Source organism: Pelobates fuscus, chromosome 5 (assembly GCF_036172605.1).
Source record: "Pelobates fuscus isolate aPelFus1 chromosome 5, aPelFus1.pri, whole genome shotgun sequence".
NCBI classification, from domain to species: Eukaryota; Metazoa; Chordata; class Amphibia; order Anura; family Pelobatidae; genus Pelobates; species Pelobates fuscus.
In genome coordinates this window covers 361096592-361123117 of record NC_086321.1, presented here as the reverse complement: position 1 = coordinate 361123117, position 26526 = coordinate 361096592, and the positions used below count along the sequence as shown (strand labels likewise).

At 45.4% G+C, this 26526-nt stretch overlaps 1 protein-coding gene across 1 annotated transcript in view; it reads left to right on the top strand.

The window, feature by feature from the left end:
* Positions 1-22087: 22087 nt before the first annotated feature.
* STX8 (syntaxin 8) overlaps positions 22088-26526 on the top strand; it is a 161454-nt gene continuing 157015 nt past the window's right edge. The window contains exon 1 of the mRNA XM_063456041.1: positions 22088-22161. Within this exon, the coding sequence (XP_063312111.1) occupies positions 22145-22161 (17 nt within the window). The 5' untranslated portion in view covers positions 22088-22144. The remainder of the gene's footprint in view (positions 22162-26526) is intronic.

The window sequence follows — 26526 nt, the reverse complement described above, 5'->3', positions numbered from 1 at the left end:
TTATATATAATGCATGGGGTCAATTTGGTATCCATAAAAAAAAAAAAAGTTTTTAGTCTTGGGGACCATTTAATTCAATGGATGGTGTCAATTCCAGTTTTGCCCCGTCTTGCCTTATACTACAAACTGCATGGAGATCAAACTCTTCATATGTAACACATACCTCCCAAGTGTCCCTAATCGAAGGTACAGTCCTTATTTTGGGTCTAAAGTCCACTGTCCCTGTTTTATATCCTGATGTCCCTCTTTTATAGGAGATACATATTGTCGGTCTGTTTGAGCAGAAACCCACAGCAATAATACTCACAGTAATGTGTCTTTAAAATACAATAAATGTGTTTAGAACTCATATTGCGTAAATAAGATACCCTGATCTGGTTTTAAATTACATTTTAGTTGTATAAACTGCACTTACGTACATACTTAGTATGTCAGTTACTGTTCCTCTGAACATTCCACTTGTATGGAGCCCGGCCATGCTTCATGTCCCACTATTGGGTACCAGACCATACTCCGGGCATAAAGAACCCCTTACAAGTACAAATACAGCCTTTAATTCATTTCGAGCACTTCTGCAATGGGAGGAAGTAATGTCTGTTCACCTCCTCCAGGCACTCACAAGAAGCCGTGCAGGAGGAGAGGAAAAGCCATCCTCAACACACCTTAGAGCCAGATACCCGCTGGACCACAGGGAATCCACCTTTCTGGCAAAAGGTAGGCAAAGAGGAGGGTACCCAAAACATCTTACATTTCTGTGTGTTTCTGTCTGTGCATGTGTGTGTCATTGTGTGCTTGTATGTTTGTGCATGGCTGTCACAATGTGTGTGTATGTTTGTTTGTGTGTGTTGTCGTGTGGTAGCGTGTGTGTATGTCTGTCTGTCAGTTTGTATCTGGATATGTGAGTTTATCTGTGAGTGTGTCTGGAGTGTGTATAGATGTGTGTGTGAGTGTTATATATGTGTCGGGGTGCAATTATTCGAGTATGCGTGTATGGTTGAATTGGTAAGGTCTCCCCGAAGACCCCAAGTGTGCTGATGGCAGTTCTGGGCAAAAGAAAATTATCTACCCAAGACAAATTAATTTTTGTGACCTTTTATCGGCATAATATTGGGCTTCACCTAAGAGGATGTCTATGACTGAGTTAACAGTTAGCATGTCTTGCTTCAGGAAAATGGGCAAAGAGACGGGCTCTGTCAACAACAGGAGTCAATGTGCAATAATGTTTAAACAGACCGAGGCAGATCGGAGAGGAAACAACATGTAACAAGTGCACACAAAATACATCTCTAATCTCGCAGTACATCTGGAAATCCCACTCAGGGGTGGTTTGTTTGCTCTAAGCAACTAGGGATCTGCCTTTTTGTGCATCTCTGCTCTTGCTATGTAAAGGATAACCTTACTATATACAGCTTCCAATCTAGAGGTTTAACTAGAGACTTTATGGTTATAATATAGTGGAATTCCAGGCAATCCCCATGTACGGGAGCTTAAAGGGACATCACCTGATTTTTTTTATAAAAAAGAATTACAAACCTAAAATAAAGCAAGAAAAGTTTGAAACGTATGTAATAAACATGGTTAAACTTTCTATAAGCCTTCTCAGATTGCATTCTCTGAAATGCCTTATTGCTAGGGGAGTTTCTTCAGCCTCCCCCTTCTCCGCCTCTTTCACGCCTCTCCCCCACCCAATAATTCACACATCTTAATTTGCCGTGAACTATCACAAGCAGTGCAAAATAATAATGAGAGGTTCTGCGCCAAGAAGCTTACCATCAAGTTGATGGAATGGGTGGGCCTTCCTTCCTAGTGGCATATTGGAAAACACAGCCCTAAAAACATTTTAGTGTAATACATTTTGGATGGAACATTTTGGAGGAAACTTTGCTGAATGAATAGAAAAGGCAATTTGGAAGGGATATAAAATAGATACAGAAACAAACACAGCCACAACAGTGACAATAAAGAAAGGTGGGTTTAGCAACAAATCCACTACTGTGTGCTGTGATGGTTATGGTGCCAGGGGTGCACTTATTTAAGAAGAGATGCTCTCAGCCAATGAGCTGGTCCTCCAAGGCAGTGTTTCATTCAGGAGAGGTGACCTATGCTCCTAGCATGACCTCCAGGTTCTCCATGGAGCATGAGACTGGAGCTCGGTGGACCCAGATAAGAAGCCAAACCGTTAGCATGTAGTTTGGCAGCATAAATTGAGTGAGCACGAATGACCTCCTGGCACCATAACCACTAGAGTTGTAGTCTGATTGACAGCCAGGGTGGGGTGGAACAAAGTTCATTTTTAAATGTGATGATTTCTATACATGAAAAAAAAAACATACTGCAAATGTAAAGCAATGCATCAAGCTAAAGTGGTTTATATGTTTGGAGTATTCATTTAAATCATACTGTACCCTGCCTTAATTCATATCATTAAATAATATTTCATACCCACCACAGTATCCCCCTTCCATTGTTTTCTTATATCACTCCCCACTCTTTATAATCCTCCCACACTTCCCTATACAGAATTCCCTATACATCCCCACCTTTCTGTTCCTCTCCCCATACACAGTGGTGTATCCTGGTTTTGTGCTGCTGTAGGCGTAACAAAACTTGTGCCCCCTCAATTTCTTTTCCTGACAGACACAGGCCCTCACTGATGCATGCACTGACATACATTCACTTGCAGATACACAGTCATCGTCACACACACTGTTTAACCAACACACACTTTCACAGAAACATACACACTCACTCATTCACAATAACACTCACTCATAGTTACACACACACACTCACATTCACTGACAGACACGCATTCACCGACAGACACACTCTCTGACAGAAATGCATACACACTCACCGACAGACACACACTCACAACACTCACTGTCAGACACATACATTGACTGACAGACACATACACTAGCTGACATACACACTCACTGACAGACACATACTCTCAGTGACAGACACATACTCTCAGTGACAGACACATACTCTCAGTGACAGATACGCATACACACACTGACAGACATGCATACACTGACAGACACGGATACACACGCTGACACATGCATACACACACACTGACAAACACACACTCTCAGTGACAGATACACACACACACTCACTGACAAAAACATATACACTTTCAGTGACAGACACACACTCACTAACGCACACATACTAACACACTCACACACTAACACTCTCACTAATAGAACACATAAACACTCTCACTAACGGACACACACTAACACACTCACTAACAGACACACACTCACTAACAGAAACAAACTAACACTAGTGGAACAAAAATGATGGACTCCACAGGTGATGGTTAAACCTCAGAAAGGGAATAATCCAACAACCTGTGGAGACAAAACACCTTGTCGGACACTCCAGAAGTGTCCTGGGGCTTAACATCTAAACTTAAATAACGAAAACTCAAGTTACTGGATAAAAATAGTCCAGAGGTTCGAGTGTAACTGGAACTATGTTGGCGTAAGATTAAACTGTAAACTTTGAAAATTACTTAAGTACAAGAAGGTACATAGCTTGTACCCTACCAAGAGTCAGAAACAATTCAAAAATACAATAATAAAAGTAAAGCCTGTAGGCTATCCTCCTAGGTCACCAGTCCGTGAGTATAGTTAAACAGACACCTGAATTGTCTATAGGGTAGGTCAACGTCTGTATATAATAGTCAAGATGTACTTCAATCAGATCACCGGTGCCAGTCCTACTTGGCCCAAAAGGACCTCATGCCTGATAGATAAATTGCTTGTCAAATTAGCTCTGTAATAACAGTTAGCTACCTTGTATGAAAAAGACAATCTAAAAGATGTGTCTATCTGCTAGATGCTAAATAACAATGTAGTTACACTGTAGTGAAATAAATACTGTAAAGAAACAGTAACTAGACAGATAGATCACAAACATAAGTGGTATGCTAAATAGTAACAAGTAAAGGGACCTTAAGATATAGGTTTGTAGTCCTTCTTTTTGCTAATGCATCCACTTCAGGGCATCCTAGATAAGGAAAAAGTGTAGGACTGGAGAGGAGGTAGAGAAAATGAAATAAAACTTACATAGTGCTAATGTGCAGAACCATACTTAGAATGTTGGTTACCTGCACATAGTGATAGTGCCCTGTGTGAAATAAATGAAATGAAAGAGAAAGAGAAACTCGAATTGATTGTATATATGTCATTTCAATTACTAATTCTGGTACTGTGCCCCCACTTTTGTGTTCACTTTTATTGCTGCTCACTGTGAAGCTAATTAAATATTAAAGTTCTTTGGAGCAATTAAAAAGTGATAAAGATATTGTATATAACGGAAAATGATCGCTGAGATGATATACAGTAAAAACTGCCAATGCCTGTGAAAGAATATATTCAGCATACCTATTTGCTGGTGTGGCAAGAAGCCGCACAGTGCTATGCTATGTACGTAGATTATTTAACCCTTTCTATGCCGATGACTATCCCAAATGTCAGATGTTTTGGAAAGTTCTAAGTTGGTCATAAACATCAATGGATTAGTACACATATCCGTTGACTGTGGACAGGACCGGTCGATCCAATTTGTCCCAACAAACTAACACTAACAGACACACACTTACTAACAGACACACACTCACTAACAGACACAAACTAACACTAACAGACACACACTAACAGACACAAACACTAACACTCACTAACAGACACATTAACACTCACACTAACAGACACACACACTCACAAACAGATACACACTAACACACTCACTGACACAAACACTAACACTCACTAACAGACACACTAAAACTCACTAACAGACACACACTAATACACTTACTAACACACACACACACACTAAGACACACACTAACACACTCACTAACAGACACATTAACACTCTCACTAACAGACACACACACTCACTAACAGATACGCACTAACACATGTAGCGGAGAGCTGGTCTTTCACAGGTTAACTCCACTAAAGATCCCAGTGAGGCTCAGGAACAAGTAATAAAATACCATAGAGTAATAATTTACAGCAAGCAAGGTAATCCACAAATAGTCCAATACAGATCCCAATGACTGGACGACACACAGCATCAGGAGCAGAACTGACTTTTAATCCACACAACCTCCTTTTAAAGCATTCTCCCATGCAAGGGAGGGATTCACCATAATTAGTACAGTAGCCAATAATGTAACAGTTACCTCCCACACATCTCCTCCCCTCAGTGTGACACATAATCCCATTAAACATACTGTAGTTTTTCCCGAATTCTGGATGTACCCCAAAACAAGCAGCTAGCATAATACTTTGGGTACACCCTGGTAGCCCTGATCTGGGTGACTAACATATTCAAAATTCACCCAGATCGGACCAGGGGTTCGGGAGGTGGTATCCGAAAAAGGCTCCATGTGTTTTGGCCCTGCGGTCGGTCTCCGTTCGGTAGTTAAAACATACAGTAATCCTTGCCATCCACAGCTAATCTTATATTCGTATGTATTCCCTTGTTCGGTACATTTTTTTTACCGAACGGGGGGCTGACTAGTCCCTCCGTTCGGGAGTTATGGAGCTCTGGAGGTCTCAGCAGTGTTCGGGGTGTTTGAGTGTCCGATTTGAGTTCCAGACACTCGACGACCAAACACAGCTGAGATTTTTTTGCGTAAGATGGCCGCCGCATGTGGGTCGTATGCCGAACGGCGACCACACAGGCACATACAATATATCAATTAAGCTGCGGTTTACAGAGCGTGAACGCTTAACGAGGCGCACACTGCTCACTGGGGTGGTCTGATGGTTCGGTAGTTTCATTCGTATGAAAACTACCGAACCATCATACGAAAGCTACATACACTTACAGATATACAGAGAACAATTACACAAATTCTTGAGGACAGCCTTAATACCATCCGCTACAACACACTCACACAAAGACACACTCACTAACAGACACACAATTTTTAAACATTTTCTTTTTAATGTTTAATCCACACAGCCTCCCTACCTTTGGGAGTGCTGGAGTAGATTCTTCCCTGTGGTTCAGTGGGGCTGCTGCAGGCTGGGCTGGCAGGCACATGGGCGGGAGGGTAGGCAGGCTCATTGTGGAGTTGACGAGGGAGCTCTGATCTCCCTGCTCAGCTCCCTCGCGCGCCTCTTAGTGATGCCGGAGCTGGAGTGACATCATATTCCGACTCTGGCATCACTGCGGTGCGCACAAGGGATCTGAACAGGGGAGAGCTCAGGGGAGAGTGCTCCCTCGCCACCCACCTCGTACATCAGCGCATGCCAGCCTCGGGGGGCCCTGAGGTGGCCAGCCCGCCAACTCCTGGGCCCCCTAGGACAAGAGGCTTGCAAGGCATTTGCCAGGGTGATTGGGGGTGGCTATTTTGCCGCCCCCTTGAAAATGCCGCCCAAGGCAAATGCCTTGTCAGCCTTGCGATAAATACAGCGCTGCCCATACATCCATTCTCCCTTTTTTCCATATTCCTCTTCTTGTGTCTATCCCCTCATAGTCACAGTCAGAGGTTATATGAACCATAGGTGGTGTTATTTTGTAGGAGTTATAAGGAGAGTTATACAGTGTAATAGGAGGAGTTATAGGAGGAGTTATAGGGAGGGTTATATTGATGAATAGGAGGAATTGTAGGAAGGGTTATATAGAGTAATAGGAGGAGTTATATGAAGGGTTATAAAGAGTAATAGGAGGAGTTATATGAAGGGTTATACAATCGTGCTCAAACGTTTGCATACCCTTGTAGAATTGGTAATATAGGTACCATTTTTTAAAGAAAACATGAGTGAGCAGGCAAAACACATTTATTTTATTTCTTATGGGATTCATATTCAACTGTAGGTTATAACAGAATGGCACAAACATAAAACAAAACATGGCAACAAAGAAAAAAAATTAAATGGCCCCTGTTCCAAAGTTTGCATACCCAGAGTTCTTAAAGCGGCACTGTCATGCCGAACTTACCTTTCCTCAATCTCTTCCTCTTCTCCCCCTCTCTCGGGATCTGTTATTCTTTTCTTCCATTCTTCTTTAGTTTTCTTTAAAATCATAAGACAAAGTAGGGACTCTGTCTTATGGAGGATTCCTCCGCTTGACCAGCTCTGACCAGCGGAGGAGCAAAGTGTGCTTCATTTCCGCTGGTCAGAGCAATTTTCCCATGATCCCTAGCTTTCCTCCCAGTTCCCACAATGCTTCCTGTCAGTATTGCCGAAAGTCCTGTCACTTAGACAGAACGCCGGCAAAACTGCCGAATTGCATCCTAACAGAATGAGAAGAGTTTCTCCATTGGTGTTAGGATGCAATTCGGTACTTTGTTCGTATCGGAATTTCATTCTAATGAATGAAACTCCGATCCTATTCATTGCTGTGGCTGCATCTTACAGCCGCTTAGTAGATAACTCCCTAATTCCCACGGTATTAGGGAGCTATCTACTAAAAGGCTGAAAGACCTGAATTGGTCTTGAAGCCAAATGTACTAATACTAAGTAAAGATTACTTAGTATTAGTAAATAATATGCCCCTACTCGCTATACCGCGAGTAGGGGCATGTCTAGTAAGCAGTGAGCAGCCTATGGCTGCTCACTGTAAAAAAAAAACAAAAAAACACCTAATAACCCCCCCCACCCCCTGCGCGGGGGTTAAAGATGGGGGGGACCTACTGTCCTCCCCCCTGGCCCCCACCCCTGCCCAGTGGGTGGGGGCCCTAGTAAAATAATAAGGGGGGGACCTACTGTCCTCCCCCCCTGGCCCCCACCCCTGCGCGGTGGGTGGGGGCCCTAGTAAAATAATAGGGGGGGGACCTACTGTCCTCCCCCCCTGCGCTGTGGGTGGGGGCCCTAGTAAAATAATAAGGGGGGGGACCTACTGTCCTCCCCCCCTGGCCCCCACCCCTGCGCGGTGGGTGGGGGCCCTAATAAAATAATAAGGGGGGGGACCTACTGTCCTCCCCCCTGGCCCCCACCCCTGCGCTGTGGGTGGGGGCCCTAATAAAATAATAAGGGGGGGGACCTACTGTCCACCCCCCCTGGCCCCCACCCCTGAGCGGTGGGTGGGGGCCCTAAATTAACCCCCCCCCATCAAGGTGACTAGGGGTCCCAAGCCCCTAGTCACCCCCCCCCCACCCAAAACATTCTATCCCCTACCTACCCCCCTCACCGTAAAAATAGTGAGGGGGGAATAAAATAACTAACCTGTAAAAAAAAAAAAATTAAACTTACCATTTGACGTCTTCTTTTTTCTAAATTCTTCTTTCTTCAGCCCCCAAAAAAGCCAAATAAAAATCCATCATACCCGTCGCACTTTAAAAAAAAAAAAAACGAGCGCAAAAAAAAATTAATCCATGTTCACCCATGGAGGGCACGCCGCGTACTGAGCTCCGCAGGGCGGATCAAGGCTTATATAGCCTTGCCCCGCCCTGCAATTAGGCTTAGAACACACTGATTGGTTGGTTTAAGCCAATCAGAGTGCTCTGTGTCATTTTACACAGCGTGGGAAAATTCAAAAGAACTTTCCCACGCTGTGTAAAATGACAGATCACTGTGATTGGATGGTTTTCAAGCCATCCAATCACAGTGCTCTGTGTCATTTTACAAGCGTGGGAAAATTCCAAAGAACTTTCCCACGCTTGTAAAATGACACAGAGCACTGTGATAGGATGGATTTCAAGCCATCCAATCACAGTGCTCTGTGTCATTTTACAAGCGTGGGAAAATTCCAAAGAACTTTCCCAAGCTTGTAAAATTACACAGAGCACTGTGATTGGATGGCTTGAAAACCATCCTATCACAGTGCTCTGTGTCATTTTACAAGCGTGGGAAAGTTCTTTGGAATTTTCCCACGCTTGTAAAATGACACAGAGCACTCTGATTGGCTTAAACCAACCAATCAGTGTGTTCTAAGCCTAATTGCAGGGCGGGGCAAGGCTATATAAGCCTTGACCCGCCCTGCGGAGCTCAGTACGCGGCGTGCCCTCCATGGGTGAACATGGATTAATTTTTTTTTGCGCTCGTTTTTTTTTTTTTTTTTTTTAAAGTGCGACGGGTATGATGGATTTTTATTTGGCCTTTTTGGGGGCTGAAGAAAGAAGAATTTAGAAAAAAAGAAGACGTCAAATGGGAAGTTTAATTATTTTTTTTACAGGTTAGTTATTTTATTCCCCCCTCACTATTTTTAGGGTGAGGGGGGTAGGTAGGGGTTAGAATGTTTTGGGGTGGGGGGGGGGGGTGACTAGGGGCTTGGGACCCCTAGTCACCTTGATGGGGGGGGGTTCATTTAGGGCCCCCACCCACCGCTCAGGGGTGGGGGCCAGGGGGGAGGACAGTAGGTCCCCCCCCTTATTATTTTATTAGGGCCCCCACCCACCGCGCAGGGGTGGGGGCCAGGGGGGAGGACAGTAGGTCCCCCCCCTATCTTTATTTAGGGCACCCACCGCGCAGGGGTGGGGGCCAGGGGGGAGGACAGTAGGTCCCCCCCCCTATCTTTATTTAGGGCCCCCACCCACCGCGCAGGGGTGGGGGCCAGGGGGGGGAGGACAGTAGGTCCCCCCCCCTTATTGTTTTATTAGGGCCCCCACCCACCGCGCAGGGGTGGGGGCCGGGGGGGAGGACAGTAGGTCCCCCCCCTTATTGTTTTATTAGGGCCCCCACCCACCGCGCAGGGGTGGGGGCCGGGGGGGAGGACAGTAGGTCCCCCCCTTATTGTTTTATTAGGGCCCCCACCCACCGCGCAGGGGTGGGGGCCGGGGGGGAGGACAGTAGGTCCCCCCCCCTTATTGTTTTATTAGGGCCCCCACCCACCACGCAGGAGTGGGGGCCGGGGGGAGGACAGTAGGTCCCCCCCCTTATTGTTTTATTAGGGCCCCCACCCACCGCGCAGGGGTGGGGGCCGGCGGGGAGGACAGTAGGTCCCCCCCCTTATTATTTTATTAGTGCCCCCACCCACCGCGCAGGGGTGGGGGCCAGGACAGTAGGTCCCCCCCCCTTATTACCATTTATGTTTTTACAGTGAGCAGCCACAGGCTGCTCACTGTTTAGTGGACATGCCCCTACTCGCGGTATAGCGAGTAGGGGCATTGGGGAGATTTTAATCTCCCTTGTGCTATTATGGGGGTCATATTGACCCCCATAGAGTGAGGGGGGGGCCTGGGGGGCTTATGAAGTGGTGGGGAGCAGGGGCGTATTAGCCGCGAGGCAAACAAGGCATTTGCCTTGGGCGGCATTTTCCAGGGGGCGGCAAAAAAAGCCGCCCCCAAACGCCCAGGGCAAATGCCTTGTTAGCCTTGAGGCTAACTGACATGCCGTCTGGGCGGTCTGCTGGGCAGTGCTGGCTGGCGGGCGGGCGGGCGGCCGGCGAGGGAGCACTTCTTCTGAGCTGTCTGCTCAGCTCCCTCGCGCGCCGCACAGTGAGGCTGGGAGCCGGAATATGATGTAATATTCCGGCTCCGCCTCCCAGCCTCACTGTGCGGCGCGCGAGGGAGCTGAGCAGACAGCTCAGAGGAAGTGCTCCCTCGCCGGCCGCCAGCACTGCCCAGCAGCCACTGGACCACCAGGGAGAAATAGGAACCCCCCAGCATTCCCAAAGGTAAGGAGGCTGGGGGGGGGGGGGGTAAATTAAAAAAAAAAAAAAAAAGTGTTAAATATGTGAGTGAGTATGTGTGTATGTCTGTTAGTGTGTGTGTGTGTGTGTGTGTGTCTGTCTGTTAGTGTGTGTGTGTGTGTGTCTGTCTGTCTGTGTGGGTGTGTGTGTCTGTCTGTTAGTGTGTGTGTGTGTCTGTCTGTTAGTGTGTGTGTGTGTCTGTCTGTTAGTGTGTGTGTGTCTGTCTGTTAGTGTGTGTGTGTGTGTGTGTGTGAATGTCTGTTAGTGTGTGTGTGTGAATGTCTGTTAGTGTGTGTGTGTGTATGTCAGTGTGTGTCTGTTAGTGTGTGTGTTTGTATGTCTGTTAGTGTGTGTCTGTTAGTGTGTATGTATGTCTGTTAGTGTGTGTCTGTTAGTGCGTGTGTGTGTGTGTCTGTTAGTGTGAGTGTGTGTGTCTGTTAGTGTGTGTGTGTTTCTGTTAGCGAGTGTGTGTTTCTGTTAGCTAGTGTATGCGTATCTGTAAGTGAATGTGTGTGTGTGTATTTAGAAGGCGGGGCGGGGGAAGGGTGGGGGTGGTGCGGGCGGGGGGAAGGGTTGGATGGGGGTGGGGCACGGGGGAGGGGGGGCGCCTGAGTTTTGTCCTGCCTAGGGCAGCACAAAACCAGGATACACCACTGGTGGGGAGCACACCTCCCCACCGCTTCTGTCTTTACATATTACAAGGAGGGAGCTGCACGTCGGTAGCTCCCTCCTTGTAATAAACTGATCGAACAAACGAACACTGATACTCAGTGTTAGTTTGTTCGTCTGATTTTTTCTATTCATTCATTCGTCTGTCTGATGAATGAATGAATAGATGAAATTCCCGTTCGCATGTCCAGGTGTTTCACTGGGCATGTGCGGGAATCTCACAGTCTGTCTAGTGTGGGTAGATGACGTGTCCCACAGGGACTTCACCTACCCACACAAAGATAGCGGCGCCCTGAATAAAGATCGGGGCAGAAGATACAGATTTAAAAATAGGTAATCTGGGGGGCTTAGGGGCATTTGGGGGTGACTAGGGGGTCAATTGGATGTAGTGGAGGCGGGAGGGGGGTTAAAAAAAAAAACGGGATTCGGCATGACAGTGCCGCTTTAATACTGTGTATTGCCACCTTTAGCATCAATGACAGCATGCAGTCTTTTGTAATAGTTGTCTATGAGGCCCCTAATTCTTGCAGGTGATATAGCTGCCCATTCATCTTGGCAAAATGCCTTCAGGTCATGCAAAGTCTTAGGTCGTTTTGTATGAACCACATGTTTGAGATCTCCCCAGAGTGGCTCGATGATATTAAGGTCAGGAGACTGTGATGGCCACTCCAGAACCTTTACCTTTTTCTGCTGTAACCACTTGAGGGTCAACTTGGCCTTGTGCTTAGGGTCATCATTGTCAAAGTCCAAGAGCGTCCCATGCGCAGTCTTCGTGCAGAAGAATGCAAATTGTCTGCCAGTATTTTCTGATAATATGCTGCATTCATCTTGCCCTCAATTTCCAAAAGATTCCCTGTGCCTTTAGAGCTCACACACCCCGAAAACATCAGTGAGCCACCACCATGCTTCAAAGTGGGGATGGTATTCTTTTCACTATAGGCCTTGCTGACCCCTTTCCAAACATAGCGCTTATGGTTGTGCCCATAATGCTCTCTTTTGGTCTCGTCACTCCAAATTACAATGTGCCAGAAGCTGGGTCCCCGGCTCAGATGAGGGACCATGCGTTGAGACACACACGCTCATATACACTGACAAACCATGACATACACACACTCACTGATTTGACACACTGACAGACGCACACTCTCACTGACAGATGCACGCACTCACTGACTGACCAACACATACACACTGACTGACCGACACACACACATTCACTGACAGACACACACTCACTCAAATTCACTGGCACACACATTCACTGAAACACACACACACTCACTTTCATTGACTCACATTCGCTGACAGACACACTCACATTCACTGACACACACACACACTCAAATTCACTGACACTCACATTCACTAACACACACACTCACATTCACTAACACACACACTCACATTCACTGACACACACACTCACTCACTGACACACACATTCACACTCACATTCACTAACACACACATTCACAATTATTATTCTTTTTTTTTTAAATTGAAATCCACCCAGCCTCCCTCCTTTTGGGATAGCTGGATGGATTTTTCACCTGGGGTCCAGTGGGGCTGCTGGGCAGGGAGGTGGCCGGACGAGCAGGCAGGCGGCGGTTGTTTCCATGGCTGGCGGGCAGCAGCCACAGTAAGCTGTCAGCGAGGGAGCACTTTCCCCTAAGCGCTCTGCTCAGCTCCCTCGCGCGCCGCAGAGTGATGCTGGGAGCCGGCTCCCGGCAATACTGCGGGTCGCGCTAGGAAGCTGAGCAGAGCGCTCAGGGGAAAGTGCTCCCTCGCTGACAGCTTAGTGTGGCTGCCTGCCTGCCCTGGAAACAACCGCCTGCCTGCCCCCGGCGAGCCCAAAGGTGGCCAGCCGGCCAGCTCTTGGGCTTCCATAAAACAAGGCAAACAAGGTATTTGCCTGGGCATTTGGGGGTGGCGTTTTTTGCCGCCCCCTGTAAATTGCTGCCCAAGGCAAATGCCTTGTTTGCCTCGCAGCAAATACGTCCCTGTATATAGAGCAATGAAGTTAGGGAGAATTAAAAGGAGTAATAGGAAGATTTATAGCGAGTGTTATATGAAATAACAGGAAGTGTTATATGGAACAATAGTTGGGAAATGTACAAGATAAATATCAAATGTTTTCGATTTTTGAAATTGAGCTTCCTATTGTGTAAGAATTCATTTCAGTAATGTTTTCTTTCAATAAATGTAGTATTTGTGAAAGCAATTACCCCGCGTTGTTTGTTTTGTAAATCTTATTGCAATGTCCTTTAATGTGCCATCGTGAATGATTCACTGATCTTATTGTCACTGTTGTGTTTCCCTTTTTATGACCTTTTGATTTTCACAATGTCATGAATTTTCCAATGGAAATTTGCTAAAGATAATAGGTGAATTGGTTAGAGGTTACTCTAATCGACTGGCAACAAAGTGATTACAACACCATATATAGTGTATCAACAAGAAACATTGTTTTTGCAGATAGATACCTATTGTTCGTAGTCTGTTTATTATTAACATGGATGTTTAAAGCTCTATTGTAGCAATTAATTTGATCAAAATAAAAGAACAAATTGTTGTTGGCCTCAATTAACAACCTGTATTGAGGTAATAATAACATAAGATTTTAACAATGTTTGCGAATGGCTATAATTAGCAATATATTGAAAAAGTCACTAATCTTAAAGATTTAAGAGGAGGAATGCCATAACACAGGGTTATCCACCATATGGGATTATTCGTAAAACATTAAATTGTAGTGAATTGAAAAACAAAGTCAACGTTTTGCTATTTAAACCTAAATTTGGTAATTCCATTTTTGTTTTTTTATAGTTTGGTTTAAGTCGGAATAAACCTCCAAGGGTACATTGTCAGAAAGTCAAAGTGAATTTAAAACTGTATCCCAAAATAACCAAATTGAAAATAGAGCGAATGAAGAATGTTTCAACTTTACTAATTCTCTTTGAATCCCCAACAGTTTCTACTTGTAGTGAATAGCCCTTTCTTTGTCTTTCATCTGAACGGAAAATGTGCTTGTATGTTTGCGTTCTACACTTAGTGTCATTCAATACTAAAGGCCTAGAGGTGTGCTGACACAACAGAAACACGACTCATTTACTTGATTCTTAACTGTAACCAGACTAAAGTTAATTTTATATTTAGACTAAACTAAATCCACTAAGTCAAGTAACTGACCCGATTCAGTTTCTGCCAGAGCTGGATAGATCTAGAGTGTACAAATAATGAAGGAGATCTTCACCAGCCACTGCTACAAAGTAATATTTAGCGTTACATTTTCTGGTTGAGGATTGTAGGAGTTTCAGATCGTATTAAGATGGCAGACATAGAACCGTAAGAGTCTGGGGGCAAGCCCTAAAACATTACAGACTTGCCTAAAGGGGCATGTGGCAAACCTAGCCACTTGGGACTGCCTAAGATAGAATGGTTGTGCCTATTTTCTGTTGTGTACTGCGCGCCGGTATAGTGTGGCGTCTCCGGCTATGTTTAATTTATGCTGTACTGTGTATATCTGTTCGAATCCTCCCCATTCGTTAGCATTGCTATTAAAACTGACTAAGTTGTATATTTTGAAGTAGAAAGGTAACGGTTTATGTCCTCGTGGTTTTCATTACTGTATGTTACAGCAGGGGCTGATGGGAGGAGGACCTGGAAACGGTAGTCTCCCTCCAGTCCTCTCAACCAAAACCCCTGCTGCCCATCTTTGGAAACCCCTGTTAAGTGACCTGCTATAAATATCAGTCTTTTTGAATAAAGTGTCAGTTGACTCTCAGACTGTGTTTCGTCTGGTTCTTGGGAGGATTTGGGAATCTTGCCTGCTTCCAGCTTTGTACTTGGATTATTGTGTTCTACCAGCGGAGATCCTGGGATTATAATATTGCAGCTCCGCAACAATTGGTGGCAAGCGGCGGGATCCAACCGTACAGCAGGAAAAACGCTGTTTATACAATTGGAATTGACACACTGGAAAGCAGAAGGCAATTGATACAGATGCAGAAGTGAATGGGGACGGACTACACCATATTGAAACGGCAAACGTTAAAGGAGCTGTTGGAAGCCAGGGGTAAGATAGCCAGCAATAAGCCTAAAGCAAGACTTATTGCCGAGCTAATGGAAGGAGACCGAGCTCGTAGTGCTACACCCCCAGCAAACATGGAGGAGACCCCATTTGAACGAGAAATGAGGACAAGATTGGCATTTTGGCCCGCTCCAGTATTATTATGACCATAATTTCGGCGGATGCACAGGAGTACGTGATGGCGCAAAGGAATCAAGCCTTCTCACCTCAAGCAGAAACCGCTGCTGTTTCAACTGTGGGCCAGGGAAGGGCAAAAATACCACATCATGCATTTAAAACTTTTTGCGAGGATAAAGACGAAATAGATGGATTCTTGCAAGATTTTGAAAGATTGTGTGACTTGCATGATGTAGAGCAAGCTATGTGGGTACCCTTGTTGGCAGGCAAACTGTCTGGGCGTGCAGCAGACGCCTTCCGGGCTGTACCCAGAGAGGACAGCAAGAATTATGACAAGGTAAAGCAGGCGCTATTAGAAAGGTATGCCATTACCCCAGAGGCATACCGGCGCAAGTTCCGAGAATTGAAAAAAGGGGACAAAGACTCACATGCGGAGTGGGCACACAAGCTTGACCAAGCCTCACAAGGCTGGATACAAGCCAGCAGAGCTACCACCATGGAGGACTTACGCCAGATGTTGCTACTGGAGCAGTTTTGTAATGGCCTGGCACCAGAGGCTCAAGAATGGGTGAATGACCGAAATCCTCACACCCTAACCGAAGCGGCACGATTGGCCGACCAACATTATGATGCTAGGAGGCATCATAAAAATAATAACCGAGGGTATGCAAAACCCAACCCGCAACCGTTTCCAGTTATTGCTCCTGCCCCAGCGACAGCACCATCCAGACCAGCACTTGTGAGACAACCTCCCCACTCCCGTTATAATGGCAGGGCCAACATCCAGTGCCATGCCTGTAAGCAATGGGGGCACATGGCCCGGGAGTGCACCCAAAACCGGAGCCGCCAGAGCTGGAATCAGCTCCGGCAGAATATGGCCCCGCGGGCAGCTGCCCATTATTATCATACAGAGCCAACTTTGCCAGGAGTGCCACTTGAGTCGGCTGATGAACCCCTGGGCGTTTTGCACGATGTAATGTCCATCCATGCTACTGACAACCGACAACCACATCGCCAGACCGTGACTCTGGAAGGGAAAGAGGTACAGGGGCTACGTGATTCCAGCGCTACCTTAACTTTGGTTGCCCCGCATTTGGTGTCACGATCAGCACATACCGGGGGATCGGTAGCAGTCCGGGTAGCAGGGGGTGCCATGTACCGGCTACCAACTGCCAAGGTACATCTGAATTGGGGTGCGGGGGAAGGTATGGTGGAGGTGGGGCTGATGCACAAGTTACCAGCTGATGTTGTTTTGGGGAATGACCTGGGGCAAATGACTTCCGCTTTTGTGCCCCAAAGTCCTCGCCATGAGGCATATCCAGTGACCACCCGTCAGCAGGCTCGCACCACGGCTTCTTCTTCCACACACTCTGAGGCTCAGGTAAGAGACAATGTACCCCGTGTAACCCGTGTTTCCTGGGATACCCCGACTGACTTTGAGGCAGAGGTTAAAAACGATCCCACGTTGCAAATATATAAGGATAAGGCGACAGCTGGTCAGACAGGTTTAGAGGGAGAACAGTATGTATGGGAGAAAAATCTGTTGTATCGTGTTGCTGAGCGGGTGGTAGGGGGGTCTGTACATGTGACTAATAAGCAGCTTATAGTGCCCCAGAAATACCGGCAGGAACTGCTTAGAATTGCCCACGATATTCCGCTGTCTGGGCATTTAGGGATGACAAGAACGAGGTACAGATTGACACATGCATTTTTCTGGCCAGGTATATCTAGAGATGTGAGACAGTATTGTCAGACATGTGACATTTGTCAGAGAGTGGGAAGAAGGGGTGACCGCCACAAAGCAAAATTGTGCCCCCTTCCCATTATTGAAGAACCCTTTAGCAGAGTAGCAGTGGATATAGTAGGACCACTGTCCAAGCCTAGCCCTTCCGGCAAGCGGTATATTCTGACCATTGTAGATTATGCCACCCGGTACCCGGAGGCTATAGCCCTTTCCAATATACAAGCAGAAACGGTAGCCGAAGCTATGATGAAGATATTTTCCAGGATGGGATTTCCCCAAGAGATAATTTCGGATAGGGGGACCCAATTTACAGCCGAAGTGACCCACCAGCTATGGAAGTTATGTGACATTAAGCCAATTGTAAATTCTGCCTATCACCCGCAGTCCAATGGGTTATGTGAGCGCTTTAACGGTACCTTGAAGCAGATGCTCAGGACATTTGGGGAGACCCATAAGGACTGGGAGAGGTTTTTACCCCATCTGCTTTTTGCGTACCGAGAAGTGCCACAGGAATCTACCGGCTTCTCTCCGTTTGAGTTATTGTTTGGGAGAAGGGTGAGAGGACCCCTAGACTTAATTAGAGAGCATTGGGAGGGGGGAGCAGTGCGGATGGAGTCCCCATTGTGCCATACGTGCTGGAGTTCCGGGACCGCTTGGAGGCTCTGACCCAAACCGTACGGGAGAACCTCCGGGCGGCTCAGCGGCGACAGCGCAGGTGGTACAATAGGGGAGCCAGAGACCGTAGCTTTCAGGTGGGACAGAAAGTTCTAATTTTGAAACCTGTCCGCACAGACAAGCTACAGGCCACCTGGCAGGGCCCATACCAAGTGGTAGAACAGAGATGTGACACCACTTATGTGATCCGCCCGTGCTCGGCGGTAGGGAAACGACGCATGCTCCATGTGAACATGCTCAAACCCTATCACCAGAGAATAGAGGAGGTAGCAGCCATCTGTGCCCCAGCCACTGAGGATTATGAGAATCTGCCCTTACCAGACATGGTAAAAAAGGAAGATTCTGCAGAAAACGCTACAGGTGTGCAGCTGGGGGAGCGGCTAAGTCCCCAGGAGCGTGCCCAGGTACAGGAGTTGATTGCGGCAAAAGGTGCTACCTTCTCCAATTTACCAGGGTACACTCTGTTAGCTACCCACCGAGTAGAGACCCCAGGACAGCTCCTTATGAGACAGACTCCGTATCGTATCCCTGAAGCAGTAAGGGAGCACATGAGGAAAGAAATTGAGGAAATGTTGCAGTTAGGGGTTATCGAACATTCAGATAGCCCCTGGGCATCACCGGTAGTGCTAGTACCCAAGAAGGATGGCACCACGCGGTTTTGTGTAGACTACCGGAGGCTCAATGACAAAACAGTGTCTGACGCCTACCCGATGCCCCGTATAGATGAGCTGCTAGATAGGATGGCAAGAGGCCAGTATCTCACTACCATTGATCTGTGTAAGGGATACTGGCAGATTCCACTAGCCAAGGAGGCCATCCCCAAGTCGGCGTTTGTCACCCCGTTTGGCCTGTATCAATTTCGGGTCATGCCTTTCGGGATGAAAAACGCTCCGGCTACCTTTCAGAGGATGGTAGATCGGCTACTGGACGGGTTCCAAGAGTACGCCTGTGCGTACTTAGATGATATAGCCATTTATAGCCAGACCTGGTCAGATCATTTGAAACATATTAGTGTGGTCATTGACCGTATTGGAGAGGCAGGGCTGACACTAAAACCTAGCAAGTGTCACATAGGGATGGCAGAGGTGCAGTACCTGGGACACAGGCTAGGATGCGGACAGCAGAGGCCCGAACCGGCCAAGATAGAGGCAGTAGCTAAGTGGCCTACCCCCAGGACAAAGACACAAGTATTGGCGTTCCTTGGTACCGCTGGTTACTACAGAAAATTTGTGCCCAATTACAGCGCCCTGGCCAAACCCCTGACGGACTTGACCAAGAAAAACTTGCCACGACAGGTCAACTGGGTCCCAGAGTGTGAACAGGCATTCCATGAACTAAAAACTGCATTAACTAAGGCTCCTGTGTTAACTGCCCCTGATCCAACTAAACGATTTCTTGTTCACACAGACGCTTCCATGTTTGGATTGGGGGCAGTACTGAGCCAAGTGGGAGCTGATGGCGGAGAACATCCCGTAGCTTACTTAAGCAGAAAATTACTACCAAGGGAAGTAAGCTACGCCGCCATCGAGAAGGAATGCCTGGCCGTGGTGTGGGCCCTCAAAAAGTTAAAACCTTATTTGTATGGACAACCATTCTCCTTGCTCACAGATCACAACCCGTTGGTGTGGCTACACAGGGTGTCAGGAGACAATGCCCGGCTGTTGCGCTGGAGTTTGGCGCTGCAGCCGTTTGATTTCACGATCCATTATCGCCCTGGAAAACAGAATGGTAACGCCGATGGGTTGTCCAGACAGACAGAACTTGAGAAATGATCTGTGAGCACTCCCCCGGACACCCCCAAGCCGATCCGTTGGGATCAGACTGTGTATGCCGGCTTGGTTCTGGGGGAGCATTGTGGCAAACCTAGCCACTTGGGACTGCCTAAGATAGAATGGTTGTGCCTATTTTCTGTTGTGTACTGCGCGCCGGTATAGTGTGGCGTCTCCGGCTATGTTTAATTTATGCTGTACTGTGTATATCTGTTCGAATCCTCCCCATTCGTTAGCATTGCTATTAAAACTGACTAAGTTGTATATTTTGAAGTAGAAAGGTAACGGTTTATGTCCTCGTGGTTTTCATTACTGTATGTTACAGCAGGGGCTGATGGGAGGAGGACCTGGAAACGGTAGTCTCCCTCCAGTCCTCTCAACCAAAACCCCTGCTGCCCATCTTTGGAAACCCCTGTTAAGTGACCTGCTATAAATATCAGTTTTTTTAATAAAGTGACAGTTGAGTGACCTGCTTTAAATATCAGTCTTTTTGAATAAAGTGTCAGTTGACTCTCAGACTGTGTTTCGTCTGGTTCTTGGGAGGATTTGGGAATATTGCCTGCTTCCAGCTTTGTACTTGGATTATTGTGTTCTACCAGCGGAGATCCTGGGATTATAATATTGCAGCTCCGCAACAGGGCACATGGATTATTTATTGCAATGGAGGCTCAGGGCATACCATCCAGCTGAGTGGTGGCAATTAGGATGCATCAAAGCAATTTTGCCTGCCAACTCTGTACATCTACGAGTGTGATCCAGCAAGCTTGGATGCGCAGAGGTTAGCAATTTTAAGTTAATGTTGCAGCATTGAAATTAGCTTGGTGCCATCAGAGTGTGAGTCATAATGACAAATGCCATTTCATCAGGGTACATTGTTGTAACTGGTACAGAAGGTATACAGGGTTAATATTGTACCCCTTACAGAAATCCCACCTCTTTACACAGGATTTAAGGAGGGATACTAGAAGTGCCAGGAATACAAAGCTGTATTGCTGGCACTATGGCTCCCTCTGCCTTCCCTCTCTCACACCCATCCCCCCTCACTGACGTGAATAAAGGGTTAAAATCCTTTTCTTACTTACTTGATCCCAGCGCCGAAGGACATCAGCGCGGGGATTACATAACTAAATAAAGGGTCCTTTATTCATGTCAGTGAGGTGAGTGGGGCACGGCTCCACCTCCTCTGACGCCCCGTGCCGAGCAGGCGCTAAAGCGCATGCACGGCAAATGCCTTGTGCGCATTAGACCTCCCCATAGGAAAGCATTAAATCAATGCTGTCCTAGTGGGAAACATTTTGATGTTGGATGAACGTTGGAGGACCTCCTCCGTCTGTTACTGGACCAAAGGTCTGTTAGGATCCAGGAAGCGCCTCCAGTGGCTGTCTGATAGACTGCCATGGCAGGGAGACTTAGTGCTGCAATGTAAACAATGCAAACATTGCAGCACTAAGTGCAATAGGGACACTGCACCCAGACCACTTCAATGAGCTGAAGTGGTCTGGGTGCCTGTAGTGTCCCTTTAATGGCATGTAGGGTTTAGCAGTGTTTAGGGTTAGGTGGTTTAGGATTAAGGAAGATCTAGGGTGTACCTGCCTTCAAGACGATGTACACTGTAACTTTTTTTGCATGGCAGAGAATCTGGGGCATTACAGTACACAGCATCATAAAGGCAGGTACTTTCTAATCCCTAACCTTCACAGTAGCAGGAACATTTTACACATACAAATGGTCCTCTGCTCTAACGATGCTTTATATTTAAAATTCACTGTAACGACACAAACATTTTAAATCATTATATGATACACAGCTAGGGTTACCGGATCCACTCTGTATTCTGGACACAGATCACTTCTACGTGGTGACCAGCTGCACATGAAAAGTTCTGCCCTGCACCTGCAGTATGTAGAATTCATATGCCAAAATTCCTCAATAAATAAGGAGTCAATTGTCGTCAATTTTGATTCTACATAGTACAGAACGGCAGCATTTGTCTACTGCCCATCCATATGGATGTACAGGAAAACAGTGAAATTGGTTGGAAATGCTAAGTGAATATAAAATGTAAGGCTAGAACAGCTGGTGTGGAAAATTCTCCAAGTCAAGTTTGCTTTCAGTTCTGATTTTTTTGGGCTTTACTTTAAAATTACAAATATAAATTTCTAACAATTCACACTTTACTAAATTAACTTAATAGAATATCTGGTATGTCTGCAACCCTAGCTGTCATTATATTCAACAAAGAGCCAGATCATACATATATTATTATTATTATTTTTTTAAAGCCCAATTTTTGATGAATTAGTATGTTCACCTACATAATCAATCACTAATATGAGCCACTCCCCAGTAACTATAGATGGTAACTATGAAAAGAGAATGCTATCGGCACTAATTTGACTCTTGCACCCAGCCGTACCGGCGGTCACATGACACAACCAGGAAGTGACTCTCTATCTTGCTGTAGCCATGGCACCAGATCCTTGGTAAGTTAGTGTTTTTCTTGCCTGGGGGGTATCTACATGTCTCTCCATATGTACAGAGGAGCTTCAAGATGCAGGATTCCATATTATATTGGATTATGGGGGTTTATAATATTAACTGTGGGAGTAGAAACATGGCTTCCTACACACACAGCATTGGGGTTCATTGTGACCCCCAGAGCCATGATTTCCCCCACCATGCAGATTATTAATATATCTTAATGGCCCATAAACAGGATTGTCATCAGGGGAATTGAACCCTAAAAACCAGGGCTGCCATTGTAATACAGGAAAATGGCTTTAAAAAACTGACTCAAATAGTAAGTAGGGCAATAAATGGTTAATAAAGCATTTTGGCTTGATTTATTAAACTTGGTAAAATATGATGTAACTTGCTTGTATTTGTGTTCTTTGTTTAATTGGCTCAGGAAAACTGATCTATTTTGGATTTTTATGCACTGTACTTTGGTGGCACAGAAATAAAGTGTTTTTATGTTGAATATATTTTTTATAACTAGAGTTTGAATATATTTAATAAGCAATTGCTTGAATACAACCTTTAGGAAACTGCACAAGCATAGTGCAATGAGTTGCTTCGTTGATTTAACCCCTTAAGCACCAAACTTCTGGAATAAAAGGGAATCATGACATGTCACAAATGTCATGTGTCCTTAAGGGGTTAAAGGGGCATTTGATTATTTTTAAGCACTCTACAATACAGAAAAATAAACACCGGCTATTTTAAATACTATTGTCACTTAGAAGAATAGTGCATATAATTCATTAGACTAAACTTCAGTTTTATTTTGAATCTCATTGGGTTATTCACTAAACTATGAATTTTAGCTAATTGCGGTCCTGATTATTATTCCTTAATAAGCTCTTTAAAAGATTTAATATTTTTTGCAAAAATTATTGAAAGAGACTCTATAGTCACAAAAAACACTTTAGCTTAAAGGATCACTATAGGGTCAGGAACACAAACATGTATTCCTGACCCCATAGTGTTAAAACCACCATCTAGGCCCCTCATGTCTCCATAAATATAGCAAAATCTTACTTGTATTCAAGCCTGAAGCTGTAGCTCTGCATGCTGTTTGACTCAGAATAGCAGCAGAAGTGGTAGCCTGATCCAATCACAGTGCTTTCCCATAGGATTGGCTGAGACTGACAAGGAGGCAGATCAGTGGCAGAGCCAGCATGATTCAAACACAGCCCTGGCCAATCAGCATCTCCTCATAGAGATGAATTGAATTAATGAATCTCTATGAGGAAAGTTCAGTGTCTGCATGCAGAGGGAGGAGACACTGAATGTTTGGATGCATTTTAGGCAGCAATGACCCAGGAAGGATCTCTAACAGCTATCTGAGGAGTGGCCAGTGAAGTTATCACTAGTCTGTAATGTAAACACTGCATTCAAGGGAATGATTCTACTCACCAGAACAAACTCAATAGGCTGTAGTTCTAGTGACTATAGTGTTCCTTTTTAATGAAGCAGTTTTGATGTATAGATCATGCTCTTGCAGTCTCACTGCTCAATTCTCTGCCATTTAGGGGTTAAATCACTTTTGTTTCTGTTTATGCCGCCCCGGCCATACATCCCCTGGCTGTGACTCACACAGACTGCATGAAAAAAATAGTTTCACTTTCAATCAGATGTAACTTACTTTACTACATCTGCTCTGTGAACTGAACAGGAGGCTCTTGCAAGGTCTAGAAGGCTATTAAAGGACCACTCTAGTGCCAGGAAAACATACTCGTTTTCCTGGCACTATAGTGCCCTGAGGGTGCCCCCACCCTCAGGGTCCCCCTCCCGCCCGGCTCTGGAAAGGGGAAAAGGGGTAAAACTTACCTTTTTCCGGCGCTGGGTGGGGAGATCTCTGCCTCTGATCCTCCTCCGTTCCGCCCCGTCGGCTGAATGCGCACGTGCGGCAAGAGCTGAGTGCGCATTCAGCCGGTCGCATAGGAAAGCATTTACAATGCTTTCCTATGGACGCTTGCGTGCTCTCACTGTGATTTTCACAGTGAGAATCATGCAAGCGCCACTAGCGGCTGTCAATGAGACAGCCACTAGAGGATTTGGGGGAAGGCTTAACCCATTAATAAACATAGCAGTTTCTCTGAAACTGCTATGTTTATAAAAAAAAATGGGTTAACCCTAGCTGGACCTGGCACCCAGACCACTTCATTAAGCTGAAGTGGTCTGGGTGCCTAGAATGGTCCTTTTAACAGAGCAGAGGTAAGACATTCTAAATTAAAACAAATTTTCAATTCAGGAAGTGTAAACATTAGATGACTATACAGGAAGTGTTTAGGGAGGCTGCGTAAATTAAATGCAGAGAGGTGTGACTAGGGCTCTATGAACAAAGTGATTAGAGCAGTGAAACTACAGGGGCATGAGCTATACACCAAAACGGCTTCATTAAGCTAAAGTTGTTTTGGTGACTATAGTGTCCCTTACATTTTGAAAAACATCTGGAATATTTTTATTTATTTATGGTATATATTTATTTGATATTTGTAGAATATTGCATATTCTATGTTTCTATTAATATTATATATATATATAATATGTGTGGATTGACATAAGTAACAGATGGTATCAATAAGTCACAAGGCTTTCTTTGTATGAGAACTCTGGAATGTGGATTTGGGGGTCTTGTCCTTATATGGCTAGAGTTATAGTCTGACATCAGTATGGGCACATATATAGTAACAGAGGGACACAAGCTCTCTCTCTGGCTCTCTCTCGATGTAAAGATGTAAGAATGTAAAGAAGTCCAGCAATTACCATCTGCTGTTGAATGTTCATTATCCTGTAACATCCTTTGTTGTTTTATTATGTATCTGTAACTAAGAATAAACCTGAAGAAACCGTAAGTCAGATTGCGTATTAGTACTTTTCAATAATATAGACATATATTATTGCGGCGAGCATTTGGCCCAAGACTATATATACAAAAGACGTGTGTATATATATCAATCAACTGAAGGCAAGAAGAAATTAAGAAGATTTAACTGTGACGATTCCAACCAGATTTTACAATATTTTAATAATTTGAACAGTTTATCCAAAAATATTCAATTGAGGCCCATATCTGTGTGGTAAAATGTAGGCAAAGATAGCTGATTTGCAAAACTCTTCCATCTCTGCTCTAGTCATAACTTCTGCAATTCAGACTGAAAGCAGCTCTGTCAAAGTCTTGCGGCTTTGCGTAATTTGCCATGACACTCAACGGTGACATTGCAGCTGGGTGTACAGTGGCCAGGGAGTGCAGGACAGGGAGTTATACTTACCTGAATCTGTCCCTCAGGGGTGTTGCCATGCTCTTTCGTTCGGTCCTCTTCAGCTTCAGCTGTCATCATTGCTTTTACTTTCACGAATACATGAGATTGCAACACTGAGGTTGATGGAGGATCCCGTAAGATTGCTCACACTGCTTTTTTTTGGGGACTATTCCCTGGTGTGCCTTGGGGACAATCCTGTGTTGGTGAAACAGGACCCTAAAATAATGATTGCACTCCTGGAGCTTGGACTGTTGGGAAGTATGGCGTATAGTCTTTACCAAGACAATATCTCTGATGTGATCATGACAATATATAGGCATGGTAGCTCATTATGTTTTGGAGTTATGCAAGCAGGGGGATTGGGAAATGGACTGATCACTGTTTTATTATGACTATAAGTTTAAAAGAGCCAATATAGCATTTAATGTACATTTGTACCTCATGTGATGCTTAGTCAGCCACAGATACATACTATTTTTCTTTTATTGCGGGGCATTCTAACTACAAATGGATTACCCTAGCTCTAAAGTCTTTTCCGGTAATCTAAGTTTTCCGGACATCATGGTGTTGTTCTACAAAAATAGCAGGATCTGTCTTCGGCAATCCCTGCACTAGAGTTTATAAACACCCTGAAAACAAAGTACTAATACTGGTAGTATTAAGGGGTTACTCCAATTATAATAACTACTAGGTTATGATATCAGGAGTATACTTCCTGGTTACCCTGCAATGGGGCAAATGGTTTAGCAACGGTTTGTCCCCTTACCTGGTGCCCTGTCGGGCTCCGTGATGTGCTTCAGCTACAGAGTTGCAGAAGGTGGAATCCTAAGCCATCGCCATTCGTTGGTTGAGAGCATCAGCTGACCCCTTTCAGACAGTGACTCACATACTTAGCAAATAAAGTTGTACAGTATTGACATTTGCCAGCCTGGAACTCTAGGCTGATGACGTCCCATGATGCTGCTGGAGGTGGAGTTACAACTCCCGCTGTAGAGGGGTGAAAGTCCTTACGTACAGCGTTTCAGTGTTATTCGGCAAAGTAAGAATTCAAGGTGAAATTTAAACTTAAGGTCAAAATAG